This window comes from Phocoena sinus, chromosome 11 (genome assembly GCF_008692025.1).
Source record: "Phocoena sinus isolate mPhoSin1 chromosome 11, mPhoSin1.pri, whole genome shotgun sequence".
NCBI lineage: Eukaryota > Metazoa > Chordata > Mammalia > Artiodactyla > Phocoenidae > Phocoena > Phocoena sinus.
The window spans coordinates 48380732-48404480 of record NC_045773.1 but is presented as its reverse complement, the minus strand read 5'-3'; the positions used below and the strand labels follow the sequence as shown (position 1 = coordinate 48404480).

At 46.7% G+C, this 23749-nt stretch overlaps 1 protein-coding gene across 1 annotated transcript in view; it reads left to right on the top strand.

Annotated features, from left to right (window-relative positions):
* The window catches only part of ITGA9 (integrin subunit alpha 9), a 354686-nt gene that overhangs the window by 39712 nt on the left and 291225 nt on the right, over window positions 1–23749 (top strand). The window contains exons 5-10 of the mRNA XM_032650071.1: window positions 4064–4131; window positions 9823–9952; window positions 12518–12603; window positions 15259–15327; window positions 20268–20405; window positions 23502–23607. Of these exons, the coding sequence (XP_032505962.1) occupies window positions 4064–4131; window positions 9823–9952; window positions 12518–12603; window positions 15259–15327; window positions 20268–20405; window positions 23502–23607 (597 nt within the window). The remainder of the gene's footprint in view (window positions 1–4063; window positions 4132–9822; window positions 9953–12517; window positions 12604–15258; window positions 15328–20267; window positions 20406–23501; window positions 23608–23749) is intronic.

The following is a 23749-nucleotide window of genomic DNA, read 5'->3' as shown; positions in this document are numbered from 1 at the left end:
GACCTCTCCGCAGAGGGAGGGTGTGTGACCTGGGGATGCTGTGATGGGACAGCCCCTTGTCTCCACACTCACCCCCCTTCTCATAGCTCTGTGGTAGAGGATCTCCTGCCTTCTCCAGTATAGGCAAGCAAAATCGAGTTTCTAGCATACGGGAATGATAGATTGCCCTATGTATATAATTTTTGAAGAAGAAGAAAGGCCTGTACTTTAGAACTGGATTAGAGAGAAACTACAACCTGCCCTTTATATATATATATATACACACACACACATAAATATAAAATATTTAAAAATATATATGTATTTTATATATTTGTATATATTTATATATATATTATATATATATATATATTTTTTGCAGAAGGTATCAGGTTGAAATAACAGTGGTGTCCTTAACTCATGGAAATAGCACTCAACAGAGTGAAAACAACTGAAGCATGCTGTGGTCCAGGATCCAGTGTATCTGGCCAGCATCTCTTGGGAAGCCCCCATAGCCCAGGCCTGGGCCCTAAGGGCCACCACTGCACCCTGAGGTGCCAGTTTACCTGTTGTGTGGTCTTGTTCACTTTACAAAGTCTTTCTTAGATCACTTCTCACTTAATCAGGATTTTTGAATATCTGGTAGGCCAGCACAATGTGGATGTTTGATTTTTACCGGAAAGGAGCAGGCCAGGCACAGAACTTGACTTGGGCTTTGGGTGGCTGTGCTCGCACAATGGTGCTGAGTCTTACGATGTGGTTGATCAGGAATAGCTTTGAAGTGTTCTGTGAAGCCTGCTCACGTCACTTCTTCACAGGAGTTTGGCTTTTAGAAGAAGAGCACTTTGTACCAGGAGGGCCAGGCTTGGACACAGGCTCAGTGTCTCCCAGCGTGGGCCGTCCCATCTGTGTCCTCAGATCTTTGAGGACAGTCCGTGAAGGATCATGCCAGGGGGTGGGCAGGGATTAAAGAACCAGTTCTGAATATTCTATGCAGTTTCTCTTGAGGCCCAAGAGGGAGATGGAATTGCCCAAGGCAGAATCAGTCAACCTAGGTTCGGGAAGCCCAGAAAAATCCATCCTGTGTGTACTTGCCCTGCTCCAGTCACACCTACTTCCATCCTTAGGCCTCTGGGGTCAGTGATGCCACCGATTGGATTCCCAGGACACAATTCCTCTTCAAGCAAGCCTGGGGTGGAGGTCACAGAGCCTGATGGACTGGAGGACAGAGGGTAGGGCTGGGAGGTCAGGGGGCATAGAGGTCCAAGGCGAGCAAGTTGGAGAGTCCAGGTGCTCAGTGGCTGAAAGAATGTGCCAGATCCTCTTGCATCTCCGCCTGGGGCCTCGGGTCTGGGCACGGACGGCAGCGCCCACACCTTCCCTCAGCAAAACCTCACCTGCACACACTGTACCTTACACCGGGCTGGTGTTGGGGGCACTGAGATGGGTGAACTCATCTCGGTGTTGAATAAACTATGTGATGAACAAACACATTTTGAGATGGGGAGAGGGTATCACTTACCTTTACCTACAAGGTCACCTGGGCACAGAAGCTGAGGAGGGGTTCTGGAAGGCTGTGGAATGTGAAATGTCAGATACACATACCAGTGGAGCCTTCCTAGACTGGAGTTGCCACAGCTGCCCCCCAAAGTGTGTGGTGCTATGGGGAGCGAGGAAGCATAAGACTGGATCCTGTTGCAGGTTGAAGGGGTTAATCAGAGTACAGGCATTCCTGGGCAGTCAGAACATGGCCTGTCCTCTCAGGAGCCATGGGTGCTTGTCAGGAGCCCCACGTGGTTTGATTCCTTGCTCTAGAGCAAGCTGAGAAGGCAGGTATAGACCCTGGGGTTTCAGGAATGTCGGAGCTGGTGAGATGGTGACTGCTTCCCGTGTGTGAGGCCCACAGACCTCGGAAGAGGCCATCCCAGGTTGGGGAGCCGGGCTGACCTCTGAACAGTGCCACGATGCCGGCTGAGTGCTGGTCAAAGGGCTCCCCCTGCGGTCCTTTGGCCTGGGGTGGGGTTGGGACCCTCCCAGCTCCCAGAATGGCTGTGGTCACCTCAGGAACCGGAGGCCTGCTCCTGGCTTAGCGCTCGCCAGCAGAGTGTGGGGATGGGGTAGAGAAAGACAAGTTTTCCCGTCTAGTTTTGGACCCCCTGTCACAAAAGAGATCTTGGGACTGTTTTCTTTAAAACATGAAAGATTCCCACATAATTCCTATTCATGTCCTAAATTTATGAGGCTGAACTCGAGTGTCCTGCACTGTAGTTTCCTTCAGCTCGTGGGGGCTGAACTTCCTTTCTGTGTTTCATTTGTCTGAGACTTACAATCAGGTCAGTGGGTGGATATGCTTTTCGCCAGACCTTCCACATTTAGTATGACTGTTTGTTCCGTTTGGGACATTTTGACCCTTTTTGCCATTGTGCTGTTTGATATAGGATTTACTAGTTTTTATGGTTTCTTGCCATCGTACAATTTGATGCAGGATCTCTTTATGACTTCGCATAAGTCCCGCTCCCGGCCCTGGTGCAAGATTTTGCAGAGAAGTGTGTTCTACTGTCACTGGGTTGCTTTCTGGCAGGGCTGTGAGTTCTCTTTGTAATAACAGGACAAGGTAGGAGGAACTGATTTAGCCCTCCCCTGGAAGAGGAGTAACTCCATTGACATTCTGTTGTAATTTAGCAGTTGGTTAATGGCCACTTACTGGAGAATGTTACCAGGCTCTGCAGTGAGTGTTGTTAGAAAATGAATTCCTTTGTGTATTTCCCCAGGGCCCTTCTGCTTCTCCTCCAGGACATAACTCTGGAACCACAGGAAGTGGCACTGTGTTGCAATCACAGCTTCACTGTTCCTTTGTATTATTTATTTTGTGTTTCAGAATTAAGTATATTGCTTTTAATGGAACCAGAGACTTGTCAGGAGCCCAGGGGGTGACATGGGGGTCACTGGGTCATTTTACTGGGTCTCTTGGACCTGAAGGTGCCCAGAGGCAGCCGTGAGCCTCTGTCCGGCAATGTCAGTTTCACATGTAATTAGAGTCACCTAAGCTGAACATCACTCCATCTCCATGCCTTTACCCATGTCATTATTTCACATGGCTTGTCACCTTCAGGGTTTTGTGTAATCACTCACTGCAAAACCTTTGATCAGCCACAGAAGTGAAAGAATGTGAATTTCTGAGTCTGCCGAACTTGGATAGAATTCTGGCTTTGTGACCTCCGATGAATCACTTGAACTCTCTGAGCCTCAGGGGTTTTACCTGTTAACAAATGGTGATGATCCCTCCCAGGGATGAGGGATTGATGAAATGATGAGTGGGCACAGCTGACACAGTGCCCAGAACATGCTAAACTTAAAATGCCAACTGAAAAATGAAACAGTAGCAACAGAGTTCCCGTTTGTTGGGTCGGAGTATTAGGAGCTGAGGGACAGGTGGGGGAAGAGAACTTATCCTGTTGTTTTCTTTTGGATCCATTTGTGGAGGGAGAAAGAGATCTCCCCTTTTCCTTCCACACAAGGAGGACAAGAGGTGTCAGTGATGGTGTCACCGTGCTCTGGGGCCAGTCCGGCGGAGTCATCTCTTCCCGCAGCCCCTGGGCTCTGAGGGCTAGTTTCTGGTCGCATGGTGGAAAGCATATTGCCTCCAGCTGGATGGAGTATCTTTTGGGGAGGCTTGGTCGTCTCCCAGGCGACTCCACACTGGGATGGCCACATCATTCCATCTCTGTGTCGTGTTTTCGGTTCTTTCTTCCTCCTGGGGCTCCCGTCCTTTCTGAAGTGAATGAGATAATTGTCACTGGCCTCCCACTTAATTACCGTGGCTGCTGCTTCTCCTTTCCCACATGCACAGAGGAAGCCCATCAGGGCGCTTGGCAGCCTCACTACCTGATGGCACCAGAGCCTGGATTTTTGAGGTCTGGTGGATTCCTGAGACTTTTCTCTGCGCCCCAGTCTGGACGGCGTCCCTGGGCCAGGCCTGCGGCCGCACTCAAGGACAGGCCCAGCATGCTAAGGCACTCCGCACACAACTGGCACACACTGATGAGGCTGTGGTTTGCTTCTCTTCCCTCCCCTCCCCCTCTAGAGTATAAGAAGAAGTATGGAGAGGAACATGGCTCCTGCCAGGCTGGGATAGCGGGCTTCTTCACTGAGGTGGGTATCACTCTTTGGGCCTTTCTCTTCTCTCATGGGTGTTTATTTCCTGCATGGCTTCCCATCATATGGTAGATTAAAGTCCAAGCTCTGTGTCTTGGCCCATGGGCCTGACTTTCTCCTTCACTCATCAGAGGACAACCCAGAGCTGTGGGAGGGGATGGGACAGTGAGGGGGAGAAAAGGCCTATGACACCCACTGGTTTCAGCTGCTGCTGGATCATGCCAGATCCTTACTAGCATCATTATTACAGAGGTCCCCACACATAGTGTTTTGTGCACAAGTACACATTTCTGTAGGTGAGCTGCACAGTCAGAAGCCCTTCAAAATGTGATTTGACACATGCTGGCAAATTGCACTCCAGAAACATTTACCAGTTGACACTTCCCCCAGTTGTGTGTCATTGTCCCTGTACCGTCTAACCAATACTTAAAATTTTTGTCATTAAAAAAAATGACATTGTGTTTTAATGGCCCTTTACCTAATTATTAGTGCAGTTGAGTATCCTTTTCAAATATTGGCCATTTGTGTTTATTTTTTCTGGAAATTGCCTGTTTATGTTCTTTGCCCATTATTATGTTATTTTTTAACTGTTGTTTTACTGATTTTTAGGATCTTGTATTTTCAATAGTAATCTCATATCTCTTGAATGTGTTACAATATTTTTCACCAGTCTTTTATCTGATTTTTAAGTTTGCTTAATGGTGTCTTTACTATATGGGCATTGAACATTCATATTTGGTCAAATCTGTCAGTCTTTTTCTTTCTGGATTCTAGACCTCTCTGTTAGGAAGGTCATCCCCATCCTAAGACTATGAAATATTCACGTGTATTTTTTTCTGCCACTTTTATAGGTTAAAAAATATTTAAATCTTTAATCCATCTTAGATTTATGCGTGCAGACATTATACGGGAGAAATGAACTTCACTGTTTTCCTAAATGTGTGGTTGGTTCTTTTTTTTTTTAAATAAATTTTTAAATTTTATTTATTTTAATTTTTTTGGCTGCATTGGGTCTTTGTTAATGTGCGCGGGCTTTCTCTAGTGGCGGCGAACCGGGGCTACTCTTCGTTATGGTGCGCGGGCTTCTTATTGTGGTGGCTTCTCTTGTTGCGGAGCATGGGCTCTAGGCGCGCGGGCTTCAGTCGTTGTGGCTTGCGGGCTCTAGAGTGCAGGCTCAGTAGTTGTGGCGCATGGGCTTAGTTGCTCCACGGCATGTGGGATCTTCCGGAACCAGGGCTCGAACCCGTGTCCCCTGCACTGGCAGGTGGATTCTTTTTTTTTTTTTTTTTTTTTTTTTTTTTTTTTTTTGCGGTACACGGGCCTCTCACTGTTGTGGCCTCTCCTGTTGTGCACAGGCCCCGGACGCGCAGGCCCAGCGGCCATGGCTCACAGGCCTAGCCGCTCTGCGGCATGTGGGATCTTCCCGGACCGGGGCACGAACCCTTGTCCCCTGCATCGGCAGGCGGACTCTCAACCACTGCACCACCAGGGAAGCCTCGGCAGGCGGATTCTTAACCACTGCGCCACCAGGGAAGCCCTGGTTGGTTGTTCTGATACTGGTTTGTTAAATGTTTTCTTTGTCCCCATTGATTTGAGATACCATCCTGCCATATGCCAAGGTTACCCATCTTCCATCTCAATAAGCATATAGAGGGTGTAATTTCTATGGCTGTTGTTCCTCCATTGAGATGTAGCAAGTATGACTCAATGCAGGAAGCAGCAGGGAACTGCTATAAGTTTACAGACACAGTGATGGCAGTGCCGTAAGAAAATCTGTTTGGGCTTGTCTTGTGCCCAGGTGTCTGGAAGTGGGAGAGCCTGGAGGAGGCCAGGTTGGAGGCTGTGTTGTGGTCCAGCCACAAAGGGACAGGGCAGCCTATGGGATGTTTTAGGAATAAATATGATGAGGGGAGTCAGAAAATATGAAGGCAGTATCAGTGGGCTGGGTGACCAGAGGACTGTGGCCACAGAGGACTGAGGTGGGGAGGGAGGAGGTTTTATGCCAGGTTTCTGGGGAACAGTGGTACCGGTGGAAAGGGGGCTGCCCAAGGAAGAATCCACTGGGAGAGGTAAACTGATGGGTCTGCTGTATACACATGCCATGTGAGGTGATGGGATGGGACACTCACATAGATGTTTTTAGAATCCAGCCTTGATTTGGCCAATGCTAGTATGTTTCTGAGGGGACTGGGTATGCTTAGCATAGGGCCGGGGTTGGGGGGCTCTGAGCAGAATGTCTCCTGTAGGCAGTGGGAGGAGAAAGTCAAGTCATTGCAGAAATGAGAACTCATTGGAGATGTTGGTGGGGAGCTAGGGGAGAGGAAGAGTCCCTGGGAAGGGATGTCTCCAGCCAGAGAGGGAAGACGAGGGCACTAGGGTTAGTGGGGAGGAGGAGGAGGAAGGACAAGGGTGTGGAGGGGAACCCGGGGGGCCGTGCCAGCTCCGGATTACCAGAGGACCTGCTGGGACTCCAGAGCCTGAGGGAAGCAGGGTGCAGGCAGCTGGTGCGTGGGGCTGGTGCGTGGAGCACTGCAGGGAGCTGGGCGGCAGTGAGCAGGAGGGCTCGGTCCTGAACCGGCCACTCGGGGCCTTGGCCTCTGCTTCAGTTCCCAGGCTTTTGGCCTCCCTAAACAGGAGGTCTTTGAACTCCCAGTCTCCCTCGTTTCTGGAACTTCAGCTGTTGGAGGCCGAGCAGGAAATATGGTTGAAGGGGTCAGGCAGCACTGTGCCCCTCTCCTGCCCTCCTGCTGACCTTGTCACTTGGGTTTGCCTTTGCTGGGAGCTGGGCTGTCCCTGCACAGGGTGGACAGCTGCCTCCCAAGCTGGACGTAGTTCTGTGGCCTTCCGGTCATGGCCATGTTGCCCCAAACTACTCTGGCCCAAGGCGACTGCTTGACCTGAACGTCAGTGACCCTGGGGTTATCAAAGCTGTTTGAGTTATGGACACTGCATGAATTTTAGCCCAGCGTTGAGGACAAGGGAGAACTTCCCGGGAACATATTTATTTTTGTAGCCTAGGATAACAGAGGTAGATACTTCTAAGCAGCAAGAGAAGACTTGGCCCAACGCTGCTGGTGTCAGGGCACCACTGTGAGAGCCTGGGGACATCTGGGTGGAAATCCATCCGGCACAGACTTCTGTCACAGATTCCGAGGACTAATCTGCCCCCTGCTTGTGCCAATCTACAGGGCACAGAGAAAAGCCCCCCAGGCTCCTCTCAGGCAGCTCCAGGTACCCGTGTGCCTCAGGAGGTTCTGCCCCTTGCAGAAAGGCCCATGCTGTTGATGGATGGAGTTTTGCACACATGATTTAGGCAGTGGTGGCCTTGGGCTTTTGGAGAAGCTTGCACTTCTGTGTGTTGCATTTGCATTGTCTGTTCCTGGATGGTGAGGAGCCAAGCATTGATCACATTTTCCTGGCACTTGTGGACAGTGTCAAAAGGGCCCAGGCTGCAACCACAGCGGATGGAAAAAGCCAAATAGGAGGGAATTCCAGGGAGATGCTGTTTCCCTGTCCCCAGCCACAAGGGTCTCAGGCTGGGCCTCAGTTTACCTAGTTTGAACTGCAGGGAGAAGGGGGCATAAACAGTAAGAGGAGAGGGAAAGAAACCAAAAGCTGTTGGTTTTAAAGGTTTTTGAGGAGAGGGATGACCTTGTTTTATTCTCTTTGTAATGTTTGAGAGAGGCGATACAGTGATATGTTAGACGTACACTTCTCAACTTTTATCCTGGATTAATCTGAATCATCAGAAAACAACACGCCCACTACCTGGTGTCCCCAAGAGCCTTATAGGCCTCTGGTGGTGCTCAAAGCTTTGGCTCGTGAAGAGCTGCTGGTTATGGCTGGCACTGGGGATACTGCTCATTTTGTCTTTCTGTGCTCTTTGTGTTCGGGCACTGATTACAGAGTCCTTTCTGAGCTTAAGACCAAGGAGAAAGTCTCCCTTCTCTGATGATCATTTGTCTTTCTCATGCCCCTTCTAGAACCAGCACAGTCCCTTACACAGAATAGATGACTATAAGGGGAATGAATGAATGCACTGCCCATGTTTTCCCAGGGATGTGTCCTAAGTGCAGAAAGTGATATATTTTTATAAAACAGTGAGATACCCCTGAGGGTATCCGGTTTCTCATCCTCATAGCATCATCCTTGGAGATGGATTGGATCTCAGAACCTTGAAGTGAAGTGCTTCTCAGTGGTCATTCTTGGTCCACACCTTCATGAATTATCAACAGCAAACCATTCGGGCAGGAGTTTGGTGGCTTTCCTTCCAGCCATGCTCACACCCTGTTCTTTGGTAAGGTTCTTACCGAATTGACCATAGAACATGTGTTGTTTGAAGTATTGTCCTGATACTGCTGCTGCCACACACGTGCTCTCCCTTCTGTGTGCTCTGTCCTCCTCTCTCTGCTGTTCTATTAAGATGGCTCTGGCTTTTTCAGACATTTGCTTCCAGGGAATTCAGTGTCACTTTATGAAATGTCAACAGAAACTCAGAATTCTTAGGGCGGGATCTAGCCTCCAGGGACTTGTTGGAAACCAGCAGCTTCTGACAGTGGTGAGGCCAGCTCTGTAGAGAGGGGCCAGCCTGGAAGGATGTTTCTGAAGTATAACAGTGTGGGGACCCTAGAGGCCAAGAGTGGTGTGTGTGTGTCAGTAACAAGAGCATGACCTGTACAGTGTCCAGCATCTCCATGAGCCCAGAAGGCCTGTATCTTTGGGGTTTTTGTACAGCTGAGGGGTTTCCTCTAAAACTGCCTTTATTTTAACCCTTTTGGGTAAATTTTTTCTAAACATTCTGTACATTTCCTTGTTGCCTTACCCTGGGAATGTTTTACAAAGGGATTTGATTGATCTGTGGATCTGGTATAAGTAGGAGATGCTTAATAAATATTGTGGAGTGAAAAGTTAATGAATTTGTTAGAAAAATAATTTTTATTATTTCTTACTGCAGTGTAGATACTTTAGAAAATATAGATAATCAAAGAGAAGGGATTTCCTGTTGGGAAAGATTGGGGAAGGAAAGCCTCGATAATGTCTTTCTCTATTGGGCTTATTTCACTGAGCATAGTGCCCTCCAAGTTCATCCATTTTGCTGCAAATGGCAAAATTTCATTCTTTTTTATGGCTGAGTCATATTCTGTTGTCTATATGTATCACATCTTCTCTATCTGTTCATCTGTGGATGGACACTTAGGTTGCTTCCGTATATTGGCTATTATAAATAATGCTGCTATGAACATTGGGGTGCTTCCTGGGCCTGTTTTAATAGTAGTGCTGTGTCTTGCTGTCTGTGGTCTCTTCTCTCCCCAGTCCACATCTTTCCTGTAGTGGGCCTCTCTGCTCTCCTGTTTTTGTTGTTTTGACTTTGCAATGAGCCTTTAGTGGCCAGAAAACCCAGCTTCAGAACCATTCCTGAGAATGAGGACTGGAGGGGATTTCTCTGGAGTGTCAGTACATCTTCTTTATCCATTCATCTGTTGATGGACGCATAGGTTGCTTCCATATCTTGGCAATTGTAAATCATTATGAATATGAACTTTTTTTTATTGCTCAGGTGAAGAAATTTTCTGGTGTGGCATCTTTACTTTAATTACGAGTTCTTTGTTGTGATTGTGGGTCTCACCACACCGCCTTCTCCCCTCTTCAGTTTCCTTCCCTGTTTACCTTTGGGTTTCTCTTCCATAGGAGCTGGTGGTGATGGGTGCCCCAGGGTCATTTTATTGGGCTGGGACGGTCAAAGTGCTGAACCTCACAGACAACACCTATTTCAAACTAAATGATGAAGTGATCATGAACAGGAGGTACACCTACCTGGGTGAGTAGCTCAAGGAGGTGACAGGTAAGAAAGGGGAAGTGGGAGTGATTACCACCAAGCTTGCCAGTGATTGCTTTACTGGTGGAAAGAAGAGTTTGTTGGCTTTAACATCTGCTGTTCTACTTAGTTGCACTTTAGCCAAGGGCACCACAACATTGAGCCCCACACATATCAGGTAGAGAGAGGAGAACAAAGGACGGGACTGAATTAAAGCTGTGTGATTTAATTAAAAAACTGACAGTTGAACCTCCAAGGAAGCAAACATTTTCTTTTCCTATTTTAGCAATTACTCGGGTTCAGATGATTAGATACAAAACGAGTGTGAGAGAATCCTGTTTTTCCATGACTTTCCGTTGGATGAGGTCTCTGCTTTCTGGTCACAAAACTGGTTGCAGGTAGAAATAATAAGAACCAGAAATTAGCATGATGGATGGCAACCTAATCCTGAGGTTTAATTAAAGGCTCAGAAAAACTTTAATTTTCTTAACCATTTTAATCCTCTAGAAGGAAGGTAGACACAACTTAAGTTAGCAGCCACCAGGCCACAATGACTCTGGACAAGACCATGCTTATTGGTGAACAGAGAGAGGCTGTCTTTACTTGTGTAAAAGACAATTTGACATGGCTCTTTTCTTTAATTCAGGCCCTAAATGCTGTAATTCTGGGCTGAAAATGAAGCTAAATTTAGCAAGGCCTAACAATGAGAAAACAATATTCTTTCACACTCATTACGCTTAACTTAAATCTGGGGGAGTCCCTGACACGCTTTTTGTATGGAGATTTGCTTGTGAGTTGGAAGGAGGGACTGGCTGACTTGTCTTTTCCCCTCTAAGTCTTTTGCCCAGTAGCACCGACTGTGATACCTTTACTCAGAGTCTTTGGGGTGTTTGCTGCTCTGCACGCCCAGCTCCTTAAATGCTGTCATTTATTGGGGACTTACTCCATGCCAGGCTCTGCATATGAAAGAAACCGAGGTACAAAGAGGTCATTTAACTTGCTGAGGTCCCATCGTTCATCAGTAGCAAAGTGGGGGTTTAAACCTGTGGTTTCTGAGCCCAGAGTCTAGGTGCTGAGCTGCCCACCTGTGTATGCTCTGCAGACAGTCCCGCCCGCTGGTGTGGACCCCTCGCTGGGCTGGGAGCACCTTGGAGGAGGGGAGTTTGTCTGACATTTCCAGGACTTGGTATAGTGTCTGGTGCAGAAGAGGGAGTCAACACATGTTTATTAGGTCAGAGAATGAAGAGAAGGCAGAAAAGAACCCAGTTTGGACGTGGCTTTAGGGTCGATAGGTCCTCTGAGCCTCAGGGCCCGTGGCTCCGTCCTGTGTGCCAAGTAGAGGCCTTCATGCTGCGCGATTGCAAGGCTCACTTGAAGCTTTGATGTCACTCATAATAGTCTTAGGGAATGTGAGCCTCCAGTCTGAGAGAAATAGCTACCTGGTGAGTAAGAGTTGATCATAATATGACACCATTACAAAATGCAAGCACCTTATGGTCATAACATTAGGGTTTGAGGATGAGGAAAAGGTTTGTAGAATATACAGCAGCCTGTACAGGGTTTTTACTGCCGGCAGGGCTCTCAGAAAACAGGAGACATTTAGACTAAGCTCAGACAACTTTTACCTTTGTTTCTAGATTCTTTCTGCATCCGCAGATTCTTTGCTCAGTCATCCATCTATCCACCGACACACTGTCAGCTTTTTTCTGGCTCTTCTTAGGAGGGGGTGTGCATAGTGGTTCACGGCAAGGGATTTGGAGACACACAGATTGGATTTGAATCTTGCTGTGTGATCTTGGGTGTGTTGCTTACCCACATTTAGTCCCTGTTTCCGGATCTGTGAAATAGAGTTGGGAGATTAAAAGAGACAGTGGCATCTGAAGACGTGTAAGAATGTTCATAGCAGCTTTATTCACAATAAAGCTGAAATAACTGGAAACAACCTAAATGCCCAGCAATAGGAGAATAAAGACATTATGATATCATCATACAATGGAACATACTCATCCATAAAAAGAAACTAGTACCATACTCAACAGCATGGATGAACCTCACACAAGTTACGTTGAGGGAAGTTTGGAACAGGCACACATAATATATGGTGACAGAAATCAGGAGAGGGTGACCCGTGCAGGGGGAGGGTAGTGACTGGGAGAGGGAATGAGGGAATGTTTTGGGCTCGTGGTTCTGTGGTTATAGTCACTGTGGCTGGTGATGTCCATGTGTACACACTTGTTAAATTCTACACTTTAGATGTGTGTACTTTACTGTATGAAAATTGTATCTCAAAAAGGAAAAAATAGATGTGGAGTATTTAGCACAGCACCTGTTCCAAAGAGGACACTCAGAAAGCACTCTTTCCTGCCCTGGAGTCCTTGTGAACGTGTCTTTTTGTGAGATGAGCCATTCCAGCGTGAGAAGACTGACAGCTGCCATTTATTCCCTGATAATTTATGTTCCAAGAATAACTGGATCATAATTGTCCAGATAAGGGATACTTGAGAAGCATTGTCCTCTGATGGATCTTCTTTCTCCACCCCTTCCTTGGTTTCTCCCCATCTTCTGTAGGTTATGCAGTTACTGCTGGACACTTTTCTCATGTGTCCACCACCGATGTGGTAGGAGGTGCCCCTCAGGACGAAGGCATTGGGAAGGTGAGGAGCAAAGTCTACGGAATAGCATGGGGTCAGATGTGGGGAGCATGCTGCCGCTCTTTTTGAGGTTTGTCAATTCACTTTGATATGAACATTCTGCTGGGCGGCTGGCAGGTAAGTGATGAAATATTGAGGAATCATCTGTTCATCTCCAACAGCCTCTTTTGAGAATTTACTTTGAAAGCTTCATCCGAGTATGAATACTATTCCCAGACCTCTCCATTCTCTGCACTTTGTCATCTGAGAATGTTTTTCATGGCTGATGCTGTGTGTGTGAGAGATGATTAAGATTGACCCGTGGTATTGTGCCATTCTCCAAAGGAAGGGTGTCCAGCGCTACCCGACTTCAAACCCTCCCCTCTCCCAAATCCTTTCCAAGTTGGACTTAATGGAACCAGGTCTAATCCCAGATATCTTTGGGGCCTTTTTATTTATCTTTAGGCCTAGATTCTCACATTTTTTCCTCCAATGTTTTAGAAACAAGACCAATTCAGCCCAGAGGCTAGACTGGGAATATACGGATCTCTTTCCCTAAAGTATCTGCCCAGAGTGTAGAAAAGACCCCATGGATCAAGGACCATCAGAATCCCTTTGGGAATCATGGCATCTATGGGGCCTGAAATATGGAGGACTATGTTTGTTGGATCTTTAGTTCCAGGCTACAGGAAGTCCAGTTGAGTCGATCCAGATGAGTCAGGAATATGCATTTTAACAAGCTCCATAGTTTGTTTGATAGTTACAACTGAAGAGAGGAATGGTCTTTGGGTCAGAGCCCATAAGGAGTGGACCTTTGATAGAATCTGGCTATATCTCTGGGGGCTTGGAAAAGTGGACTCTGGAGAGGCCCCGACAGAGACCACTAGTAACTGGAGCGTTCGGCCAGGATGTCAGTCTGATCAGCAGACAAGGCGTGACTGCTGGGCATTCATGAGGGTCGTTTTCCTGGATCCTCCTGGGCAGGAGTTAGGAGTCAACACTCAGCTTTCTGGAGCACATGCCTCCCTCCCTGTTAACACCGATGCTATTTTCCTTGAAAACGAAGCCACGGTAAAAACCCAGGGCCCTGAGCACAGGGGCGGTGTGCAGATGAACTCTGATAACTTCCAGCAAGGGATGAGTCTTTCCAAGTCACATGAATTCCTCTGTGTGGTGGAGGGACAGAGCCAAGGGCTGTCCCCACATTGATAATCTCTTCTGGGGGAGGAGCTGCGTGTGACCAGGCATCTCTGTAGCCGGTAAACACGCCTACCTCCCAATTCACAGCAGTGTGGATGCTTCAGTGCTGCTGACAGCAGCTTTGTTTTGTTTTAAATCACCAGTTACAGAAAACTTGATCTAATTGTCTTCTCTTCAGGTGGTTGGGATAACTGTATAGTCCCTGTCAAACCTTAGGATGAGAATGGTACTTAAAACTGATGGAGCCAGGCAGAGGGCACCCTGGATCTAGTTAACAAAGATGAACATAAAAATGCTGTTTTCAGCTGGAGCCCCTGAGAGGTGCTGGGGAGACTGGTCGTAGTTGGCAAAGTTGCTGACGGTTCCACATTGCCAGGCATGGGAGCTGGTACAGACTTGCTTCCCAAGGACCCCAGGATGGCTCTCTGGCCTTCAGGGTCTCGGTGGTTATCGTTTCTGGTATTGGGGCAGGAAAGCATTCACACTAAGATGGTGATTCCTGACCCCATGGGAGGCTCCCTGACACTGGTTCTCATGGGACACTCACTCTTCCCTTAAGATGCAACTTGAAAAAGAACTTCCACACTCATTTCATTTAGGAAGTTCTACACAAACAGTCCTTTCTGTGGTAGAGATTCATGGTGTAAATGCACAGGCTCAAGTCTTTGAAAGGTCCCCAGTAAAGGAATTTATTCAATGTTTAACTCTGGCATTTTGCAAACTAAACTCATATTTACCCAAGCAGATCTCATGACACTAACGTTCTGTGGAATCACTTTGTCTAAAATGCTCACGTCCATCCCTTCTCTTACACAGTTGGCCCTCCCTACCTGCGGGTTTCCACATCTGTGGATTCAAACAAACATGGATGGAAAATAGTTGGGGAAAAAATTCTAGAAAGTTCTAAAAGCAAATCTTGAATTTGCCACACAACTATTTACATAGCATTTACACTGTATTTACAACTGTTTACATAGTATTTACATTGTGTTAGATAGTCTAAGTAATGTAGGGATGATTGCCTAGGTTATATGCAAACACTACGCCATTTTACTTAAGGGACTTGAGCATCTGTGGATTTTGCTATCCTGGGGGTCCTGGAACCAATCCCCCACAGACACCAAGGGATGACTGTATTGTGATACCTGCTAAAGCTCTAACTAATAGGAAGGAAGGAAGTGTTTCGAGGAAGAATATCCTTTTCCCAGGAGTTGACATTTTGGTAGTAATTTGGAAGCTCCTTAGGTCTTACTGGCATGGCTCCCGTAAACAGTGTGGCTCAGGAGGCATGGAGGTGATTTCTGCCTCAGGATTGAAGGACAGTTTCTTTGCAGAGTGCGTAAAATGATTTGTCATCAGTTAGTGTAGGCACATCTGCATGTGTCTGGTCAGGCATTTACATAGAACTCCCAGAAGGATGCTGATAAATATCTTTGGTCATTGCTTCCATCTTAACTGGATTTTTTTTTCCTTCCATAGGTTTATATTTTTAGAGCTGACCGAAGATCAGGCACCTTAATTAAGATTTTTCAGGCATCAGGTAAAAAGGTGAGATCCTTGGGATTAGTGTCTTGTTTGTTTGTTTGAGAGATGTCATCATGTGGGAGTCAGTTCTTACTTTTTAGAATATTGGTTTAAAGGCCCATCTGTGCCCTACATTTACATGGCACGTTCAGTTGCCTGTTGGAGCCATTACCTTCTCAGCATTGTGTGTGACCTGCAGATTCCTGGGATTCACGCGTGCTGAGACGGGGAGCGAGATGAGTTTGTACACAGCCAAGTTACAGCACAGAGGTCTAAAAGGTTGTCCACGGTTCAGATACTCATCAAAATGACTATGTGCTCTGTTTCTTTCTGCCTCTCTGTCCCTCTCCGTCTGTCTTTCTCCCAGCTCCAGAGAGATAAGGCATTGTTGAGTACAGATACATGACGGATTACTTTCAAAGGAGGCAGGCAGATAGATGGTTCTCACTCTCCCTATCTCACCAACCCAAAGCCGCCCCTCCTGCTTACATCCCAAGCCCTCTGCCACCATCGCCATGGGAACTGTTGCGACACAAAAAGCAAATATCACCCGGTTCCTTTTAGAACTTTGAAATAGAAATAGCTGGGGAAGGCTGCCCTGAAATTAGTCCTGGGCAAGGTTTATCTGCCTGTGTCATCTTATTATCCTTACCCTATTGCTAATTCTCCATTTCCTGCAAGTTTCCATTATATTGCACCATAGTCTGAAATTAAGCCAGGTAGAGATTCCTTTGATTAATACGCACCATTTTTCATGGGCTTATCAGTGGTGCACACCTTGGCATGGCTTCGATCGGCAGGATTATTTGGTAAGATTGGCCGCTCTAAGAGGAGACAAGTTTAGGTGGGGAGGTGAAGGGGGTGATTTGAAGAGTTGTCTTGGTAGAGGCCTTAGTGAGCTCGGGGAAGAAGAACAGGACTTGGGACTTGGGAGGGAGATTTGAGGAGATAGGTAAAATTGCCTTCTGACATTCTCCTACCATCACACTAAGAAGAGGGGGGAAAAAATGATGTTTCCATCCTGGGTGGGCCATGTGCCCCATTTCAGGTCCTGCTGTGTTAGACCTGCCTCATGCCAGCCTGGCACCACTGCATATTGTTCTGATGGGGAGTCATAGTCTGAGTTCCAAAAATCCCACTCACAAGTAGAGCTTTTTGCAGTTTTAACAACCATCATGTGCATTTTTAGTATATAACTGTCATAACCTTTTCAACAAAAAATACATCACCAAACTCAGTTTTGTGAGGTTTTCCCTGAGGGCAGCTCTGCGTTCCCCCCGGGAACTATGCAAGCCTGTGTTATTTTAACATTTCCAAAACCCCAAAGCAACAACACTGGAAGATGACTGTGAGCAATTCTGCAAAAAAGGATTTCCAAGCACCTCTAAAGTTAGAAAATAAATAACCCCATGCCATTTCTGAGAAAGAGTCCCAAAGAGCAAGTAGGGTGTAAATGCTGCTAAGCCTAACATTTTAGCTCTTTATCCAAAAAAAAAAAATGGGTGAGTTTTCCTGTGGAAAACCCTCCCTCCCTCTGCTACCCTTCCAATGTACCTCGGCTTGACAGCATGAAATTATCCCCCCGCCAGCTTTATTGAGATATAATTGATATATAACACGTTTAAGGTGTACAGTGTGATGACTTGGTACACGTATATATTGTGAAATGATGACCACACTGAGGTTCGCTAACACATCTATCTTATGTAACTACTATTTTTTTAGGGAGTCTTTAAAGTGAATTGTGGGGCTTAAACACACTTATCACCCTATTTTTTTTTAAATTTATTTCTTTTTTTTTGCTGCTCTTTGTGGTATGCGGGATCTTAGTTCCCCAAGCAGGGATCAAACCCATGCCCCCTGTAGTGTGAGTATGGAGTCTTAACTACTGGACCACCAGGGAAGTCCCTATCACCCTAGTTTTAGAATATTTTCATGTTCAGCTGTCATCATGCCTCCCCCCTGCTTCCTGTGTCCCCACCTCCACTGCCCGCTGCCTGTGCCCAGGACAGGCCCAGCTGATGCTGGTCATACTGGTGTAAACAACAGTCTATAATTGAGCCCTTTCTCTTTCCCAGAACCCTCCCTGTTTGGATGATAGCTTTCATGGCTACCCATCTGTGTCTGGGTCATGGGCAGGTTTGGGGGAGCAGATTTGAGAGTGGGTGACGTGAGAGCGAAAGGTTTGAGAATCTGCTTTTCCAAATTTCCCGAGGACATGATGACGTGGGTTCCAGCACAGACCAACCTGCAGGTCAGCTTGAGTGTCCTCATTATGACACGACAGGGCTCCCTGAAGAGGAGACCATGGGCCAGCTGTCTCACCTCCCAGCTCCACAGCTGCCATTCATTTTCCTTGGGGCTTTTCTCGCCCTCACCTTGAACCATTGTAACATATGTCCTTCACTCTGCCATCTTGTTTCACCATCTTCCAGCTTTACCCCCGTCATCATCTTTCTGATTACTCTCTTTAGACATCTTATTCTGCTTGTGCCAGAAGAAATGAGAAATTCTTGTCCCACTGACTTCTCCATTATTTCAGTTGGAAAGGACATGACCCCAGGCTTTCAAAGGATGCCTTTGCTTTACCCCTGTGTCCAGAGCCACACATAGAGGAGAGTTCTGACTCAGGAAACCCCTGACCCACTTCTGCTTCCGTGTGGCCAGAATCTGGTCAGAGAGTTCTGTCTCCTGGCCATAAGAGAGACAAAACCCCAAGTGGTTCTGGTCTTTACTGGTTGACATCCTTCGTATAGTGCACATAAGAAATCACCAATACATGTGCAATTCCACTGCTATGACATGTGTCCTCATATTTCCAGGGTGATGGGAGAGCTCTGATCAAGGAACACTCACCCCAAAGCATGTCGTTTCCCTATCGAAGTTTCATTGCAATAATTGAGTATGTGAAGTGTTTATGTGTCAAAACTTAGATAGGAAACTTCACGTACGGGGATTTCTGATTGAACACCGATGAAGATGCCAAGTTAAATAGACCATTGGAATGAAACAAATAGTTCCCCTGGGACTCAGCCAGAGAGAACAGCCAGCAGCTTTGGTCTTCAGGGCCTTGCCTGGGTCTTAGCGGTTTCTTTTACTAAAGTCAAGATAGAGACATTGGCAAGGCCACTGAATTGGTGACTGTCAACTGGTTTCTGCCCACCCCCCACCCCATGATTCTGAAACTTCCCCGTGCCCTTCTCCCTTGGGAAGGGGGCAGGTCGGGATGGGGGTTGGGTGGAAGTGACCTCGGCACGTGACTGGGAGGGACTTGAGTCCTTTCCCAGGCTGAGCTGCAGGAAATAGACCAAAGTACCCTCCACCTCTCTCAAACTCCCCTGGGTTAGCTACCAACAAACAGCAAAAGAAAATGCTTGTTCATGTCTGTAAAACCAGAGCCCTTTTATTTGAAAACATTTATTTTAAAAGGATAGATTTTTTTTTTTTTTTTTTAATTAAAAACAGAGGTCGCCCACTGGCAGCCTTTGGAAAGGGTACAGCCTACAAAAATTTTCATTTGGCCTGCATGGTATATTTGTTTATTATTTTCTAATATGAATTAGTTGTCAGCATTTTAAAAATAGGCAATTCAAATAAAATTTTAGAGCTTTGGTTTCTCTTGAAAAATGATATGGTTGGCTTTTTCTGGGTCAGTCAGGAGTTGACTGCCCCTGGGTGGGGATTGCTCCTTTAGCTGGGTCTGTGGACTCTAGTTTGCTTCAGTCTCCATCATTCTCTATTGTTTCTTAGACACAGAAGCTGAGTGTCACTCGCCACCTGTAAGCATGCCCGCACTGTTGTTTGCTTTTTCCTTATACCTGTTATATCACCTGCCTGGATCCCATTGGATTGTGTTTAAGACCCCCAATTTAAAATAACAGGTACTAAGTCAGAGAAAGACAAAGCACATTATACCACTTATATGTGGAATCTAAAAAAAATGATACAAATGAACTTATTTACAAAACAGAAATAGACTCACAGACATAGAAACCAAATTTAGGATACCAAAGGGGAAAGGTGGTGGCGGGAGGGATAAATTAGGAGTTTGAGATTAACAGAAACACATTACTATATATGAAATAGATAAACAACAAGGGCCTACTGTGTAGCACAGGGAACTATATTCAGTATCCAGATTGAATATAATTGAATATAGTAATCGAATATATATTGAATATAGTAATAACATATAATGGGAAAGAATCTAAAAAAGTATGTATATATATTTATATATGGAAAAGAATTTTTTCAGATTCTTTTCCATATATATGTATACATATACATGTATAACTGAATCACTTTGCTGTACACCTGAAATAATACGTTGTAAATCAACTATACTTCAATTAAAAAAATAGTAAAAAATAACAGGTACTGAATTAAGCTATGATTAAGCCAATATAACCTGGCTGTTTTCCCTCATCCTCCAAATGGTCTTCTGAGTTGTACCTTTTTCTGTTACTTCAACTCACGCCTTCCTAACCAGTCTTCAGCTATGCCCAAGACTGGGCGAGGGTAATCTGTTTCCCATATAACATTTATTTTCATGCCTGCCTTGTATTGTGAAATTCCATATTCCTAACTTGCTTGGCCTTGTCAAATGTCTGATACACGAGGCACTTTTATTATGGCTGTAACCTATGTCTGCAGCCTCAGCTTGCATTTGTAAAAGCAGTATCTTGTTTTCCAGGGATCAGTCCATTTGTTTCCCCCTTGGTGGGGCTCCAAGCCAGTGAACGTGGGTCTCACTTTGACCGGGGGGCCCACGTGGCTGCCAGGAGGCCAGGGGAGTCGGGATCTCACCGTGCCCAGGCATTCTGGTTTCCAGGGTGGCATGGCTGGCACAGCCTCCGAGGGGCTTGGGAGCAGATGTTTGTCAGGCTGGGCATCTGGAGGAAGGCAGGGGCCTTGTGTGTGAGGACGGACACTGAACGCTTTGTTGCAACTTGACTTGGTTGCAGATGGGCTCTTACTTCGGCTCCTCCTTATGCGCAGTTGACCTGAACGTGGACGGCCTCTCTGACCTGCTCGTGGGGGCCCCCATGTTTTCTGAGATCAGGGACGAAGGGCAGGTCACTGTCTACATCAACAGAGGAAACGTGAGTACAGAGCTGGGCAACATGTGGACAGGGTGTAGGAGAGGGATGTTGGCCCGGGGGGAGTTGTGACTGAGCCCCATCACCCAGAGGAGGTAAAAAGACATGATTCTTGCCTTCAGAAAGCTCCGTGTGCCATCAATGGAAAGTTATACTCAGTGTTATGACTGCAAACATACAGGGGTCCAGAAAAATCTTAATGACTAAAGTTGAGTGATTCCTATGTACCAGGAACCGTTTCTCCTGCTTCCTGTGATTGATTTCAGTGACATGTGCACGTGGTATCGGGGGTCCCCATTTTTCAGGTGAAAAAACTGAGGCTTAGAGAGGTTAAGTCACTTGCCCCAAATCACACAGATAAGAAGCAGTGGGGCTGGGATTTGAACATAGGCAAACTGGCTTTGGAGGTGGCATGCTTCATCTCTCTTATTTTGTCTCCTTGGGACTATATACACACCTGCCCACGGAGGCAGAGAAGCCTTCTCAGAGGACATGATGGCTGGGAGGAATCTTGAAGAAAAATGGGAGTTAGGTAGACAGGCGGGAGTGGGCTGGGAGCTGGGCAAGTGGATTGAGGTGTGAGGCAGTGGGACCATAGTTCAGCGTGTTGGGACTGGGAGGAGTGGAGGGGGGCCACCCCAGTGGCCAAGGGCTATAGTCACGATGTCCCTTATTCTGCAGAACCATGAAAAGGATGTGGCCGAGTCAGAAAGATGTCTCTGCAGCACAGTGGAGGGTGGGTGGGGGCAGGGGCTGAGGGGCAGCAGTGCACCCGTGGGTGCAGGAGACCAATGAGAAAGTAGAATCTTTTCAGGATCTAGAAGAAAGAATATTCAACAAGAGGGAAATGGTTAAATGAATAAATCCTGTGACCACCAGCCTTTAGCTAACATGAGAAAATGTTTATGAGATAATCAGTGAAAAAGCAGGATAAAGACTGCAGGTACAAACAACCTTTAAAAATGTACCAAATACATAAGAGAATGTTAATAGATCCCTCTAGGTGGTGATGCTTGGGTAGATATTTAGCTTTATCTTTATCCAAACAGTGAGAATGTAATTCTTTCATAATCAAAAAAGTCAGTAAAAGTGTACTTTTAAGTGGTGACCAAGGTGTTAGTTATCCTATTCGGGAGGGGGTGGTGGTGTTTAGCTATAACTAGGTGGGCAGATGCCAGAAAGGGCAGTTATTTAAAGAGGAGCCAGGGGAAGTTAGAGCTTTGAGCTTTCTTGGATGTTTGCAAACTCTATGGGAAGGTGGATCTAAAACCTGGGAGGAAAGATGCTTCCTGGTACCTGTTGGAACAACTCATGGCACCTGCATCTGCACTGACCTTCCAGGAAGGGGGACAAGGCAGGTGAGGGGAGAAATGAGGTGGTCGTTATGGAGATGAGAACAGCCGGCATTCAGTAGCTGCTGGCCACCATATATGCAGGAGACTGCTGCATTTGCATGGGTGTTAACTTGTCAGGCAATAAGGTGATCAGCCCAACAGCCCCAGGACATGGAATCTTGGACCAGGATAATCCCCCAGACCTTCTGCGGCAGCTGGCACCCACACATCCCACCCCCAGTCAATGTTTCTTAATACCATGTGGTTACCCTAAGTACAAGGGTATTCTTATTTCTGTTGAATTTCATCTTATGTGATTAATGATTGCAGGGCAGTGTGGAGGAGTGGGAATAAATGATGACTTGCCTTTGAATCTTGGTGTCGCCACTTACTAGCCTGTGTGATGTGGACAAATAGCTTGAAACCAGCAGCTCAGTTTCCTCATCTGTAAAGTGGGCAGAGTCATAAGGTCTTTCTTATAGAGTCACTGTGTGATTTAAATGAGGATGTGGATATACAGTGCCTGGTACATACAAGGAATCAATGTTTCTTTCTTCACCACACTGATGGGAAGAAATCAACACATTTGTGTTGTGGGGCAGAGGTTTTGGTGACTTAAGAACTCATCACATCTTTACTGTTTGCAAGTTGTTTGAGTACAGTGGAAAAAAAATTTAGTTGTAATGAAAGCTTTGGGATGGCTTGTGGATGTACAGTGGGTCTGAGTGCCTCTACCCAGGGGCAGGGTTAGACACTCTTGTGCCTCAAAACATCGTGTGTGTGTGTGTTTTTAAATATTTTATTTATTTATTCATTCATTCATTCATGGCTGCATTGGGTCCTAGTTGCAGCGCACAGGATCTTCTCTGCGCTCAGACTTCTCTAGTTGTGGCGCGCCGTCTCCAGAGTGTGTGGGCTCTGTAGTTTGCGGCAGGCGGGCTCTCTAGTTGAGGTGCCCGGGCTTAGTTGCCCTGTGACATGTAGGATCTTAGTTCCCTGACTAGGGATCGAACCCACGTCCCCTGCATTGGAAGGCAGATTCTTAACCACTGGACCACCAGGGAAGTCCCTCAGATGGTGTTTTAACGCTCTGATAGTCACGTGTCAATGATTTGGGGGTAAAGTGGGCATGGCTTTTAGTGACACCATCACCATTGACCCCTCCCTCTGTTGGTTGGTGTTTGCTTAGGAAATCCAAACCACACATGAAAATGGGCACAGTCGTGTGTCCTGTTATCACTGCTCCCACCCCTTAACCAAGAATTATTGGGTGTTGGGTTTTCTGAACCATGATTCCCTCTGCCAAGATTACTAATACATGCACCCTACAAAACAGCTTTATAAATTTGTACCAGAAGGCAGAGGAGAGCAGAAATGGAAATATGTACTCCCTCTAAAACAACTTTGGGGATATCGTGGGGAGAGGAGACTGTGGGGACAAGCAGGTAGGTTGGTTAATAGGTTGGTGTATAGAGCATTAGGACAAGGGAGAGGTTTAGTCATCAGTGGCCAGCAGTGGGTCTCCTTCCCTCTAAAATGCATCTCAGGTGATCGGAGACCTTCATGGCACCCAGGTGGAAGGAGCTCATTTGGCCACCATCGGGTGTTGGGGGGGGGATGTTTGGGTGCCTGGGATTCTGCCCAGGTGTTTCCTGTCCATGGGTGTGCTGCAGGGCAGGGCGGCATTCCCGGCTCTGTTTTTTCATTCTTTTTTTGGTTATTCTGTTTGTTTTGTTTCCCGTTTTCCCTCCATCCTGTTTCCCAGGGAGCCCTGCAGGAGCAGCTGGCCCTGAGTGGGGATGGTGCCTACAATGCACACTTTGGGGAGAGCATCGCCAGCCTGGGCGACCTCGATGATGACGGGTTCCCAGGTCAGTGAGCTCGTACCTGCCCTCTAACTTGCCCCTGTCGTGGGCGCTCCGGGGTCTACCTGCCCATGGCAAGGCCCATCCATGTACACTGGGGAGAGGACGCCTGTTAGAAACCACATTTTCTGTGTAGACACAGGGCTGA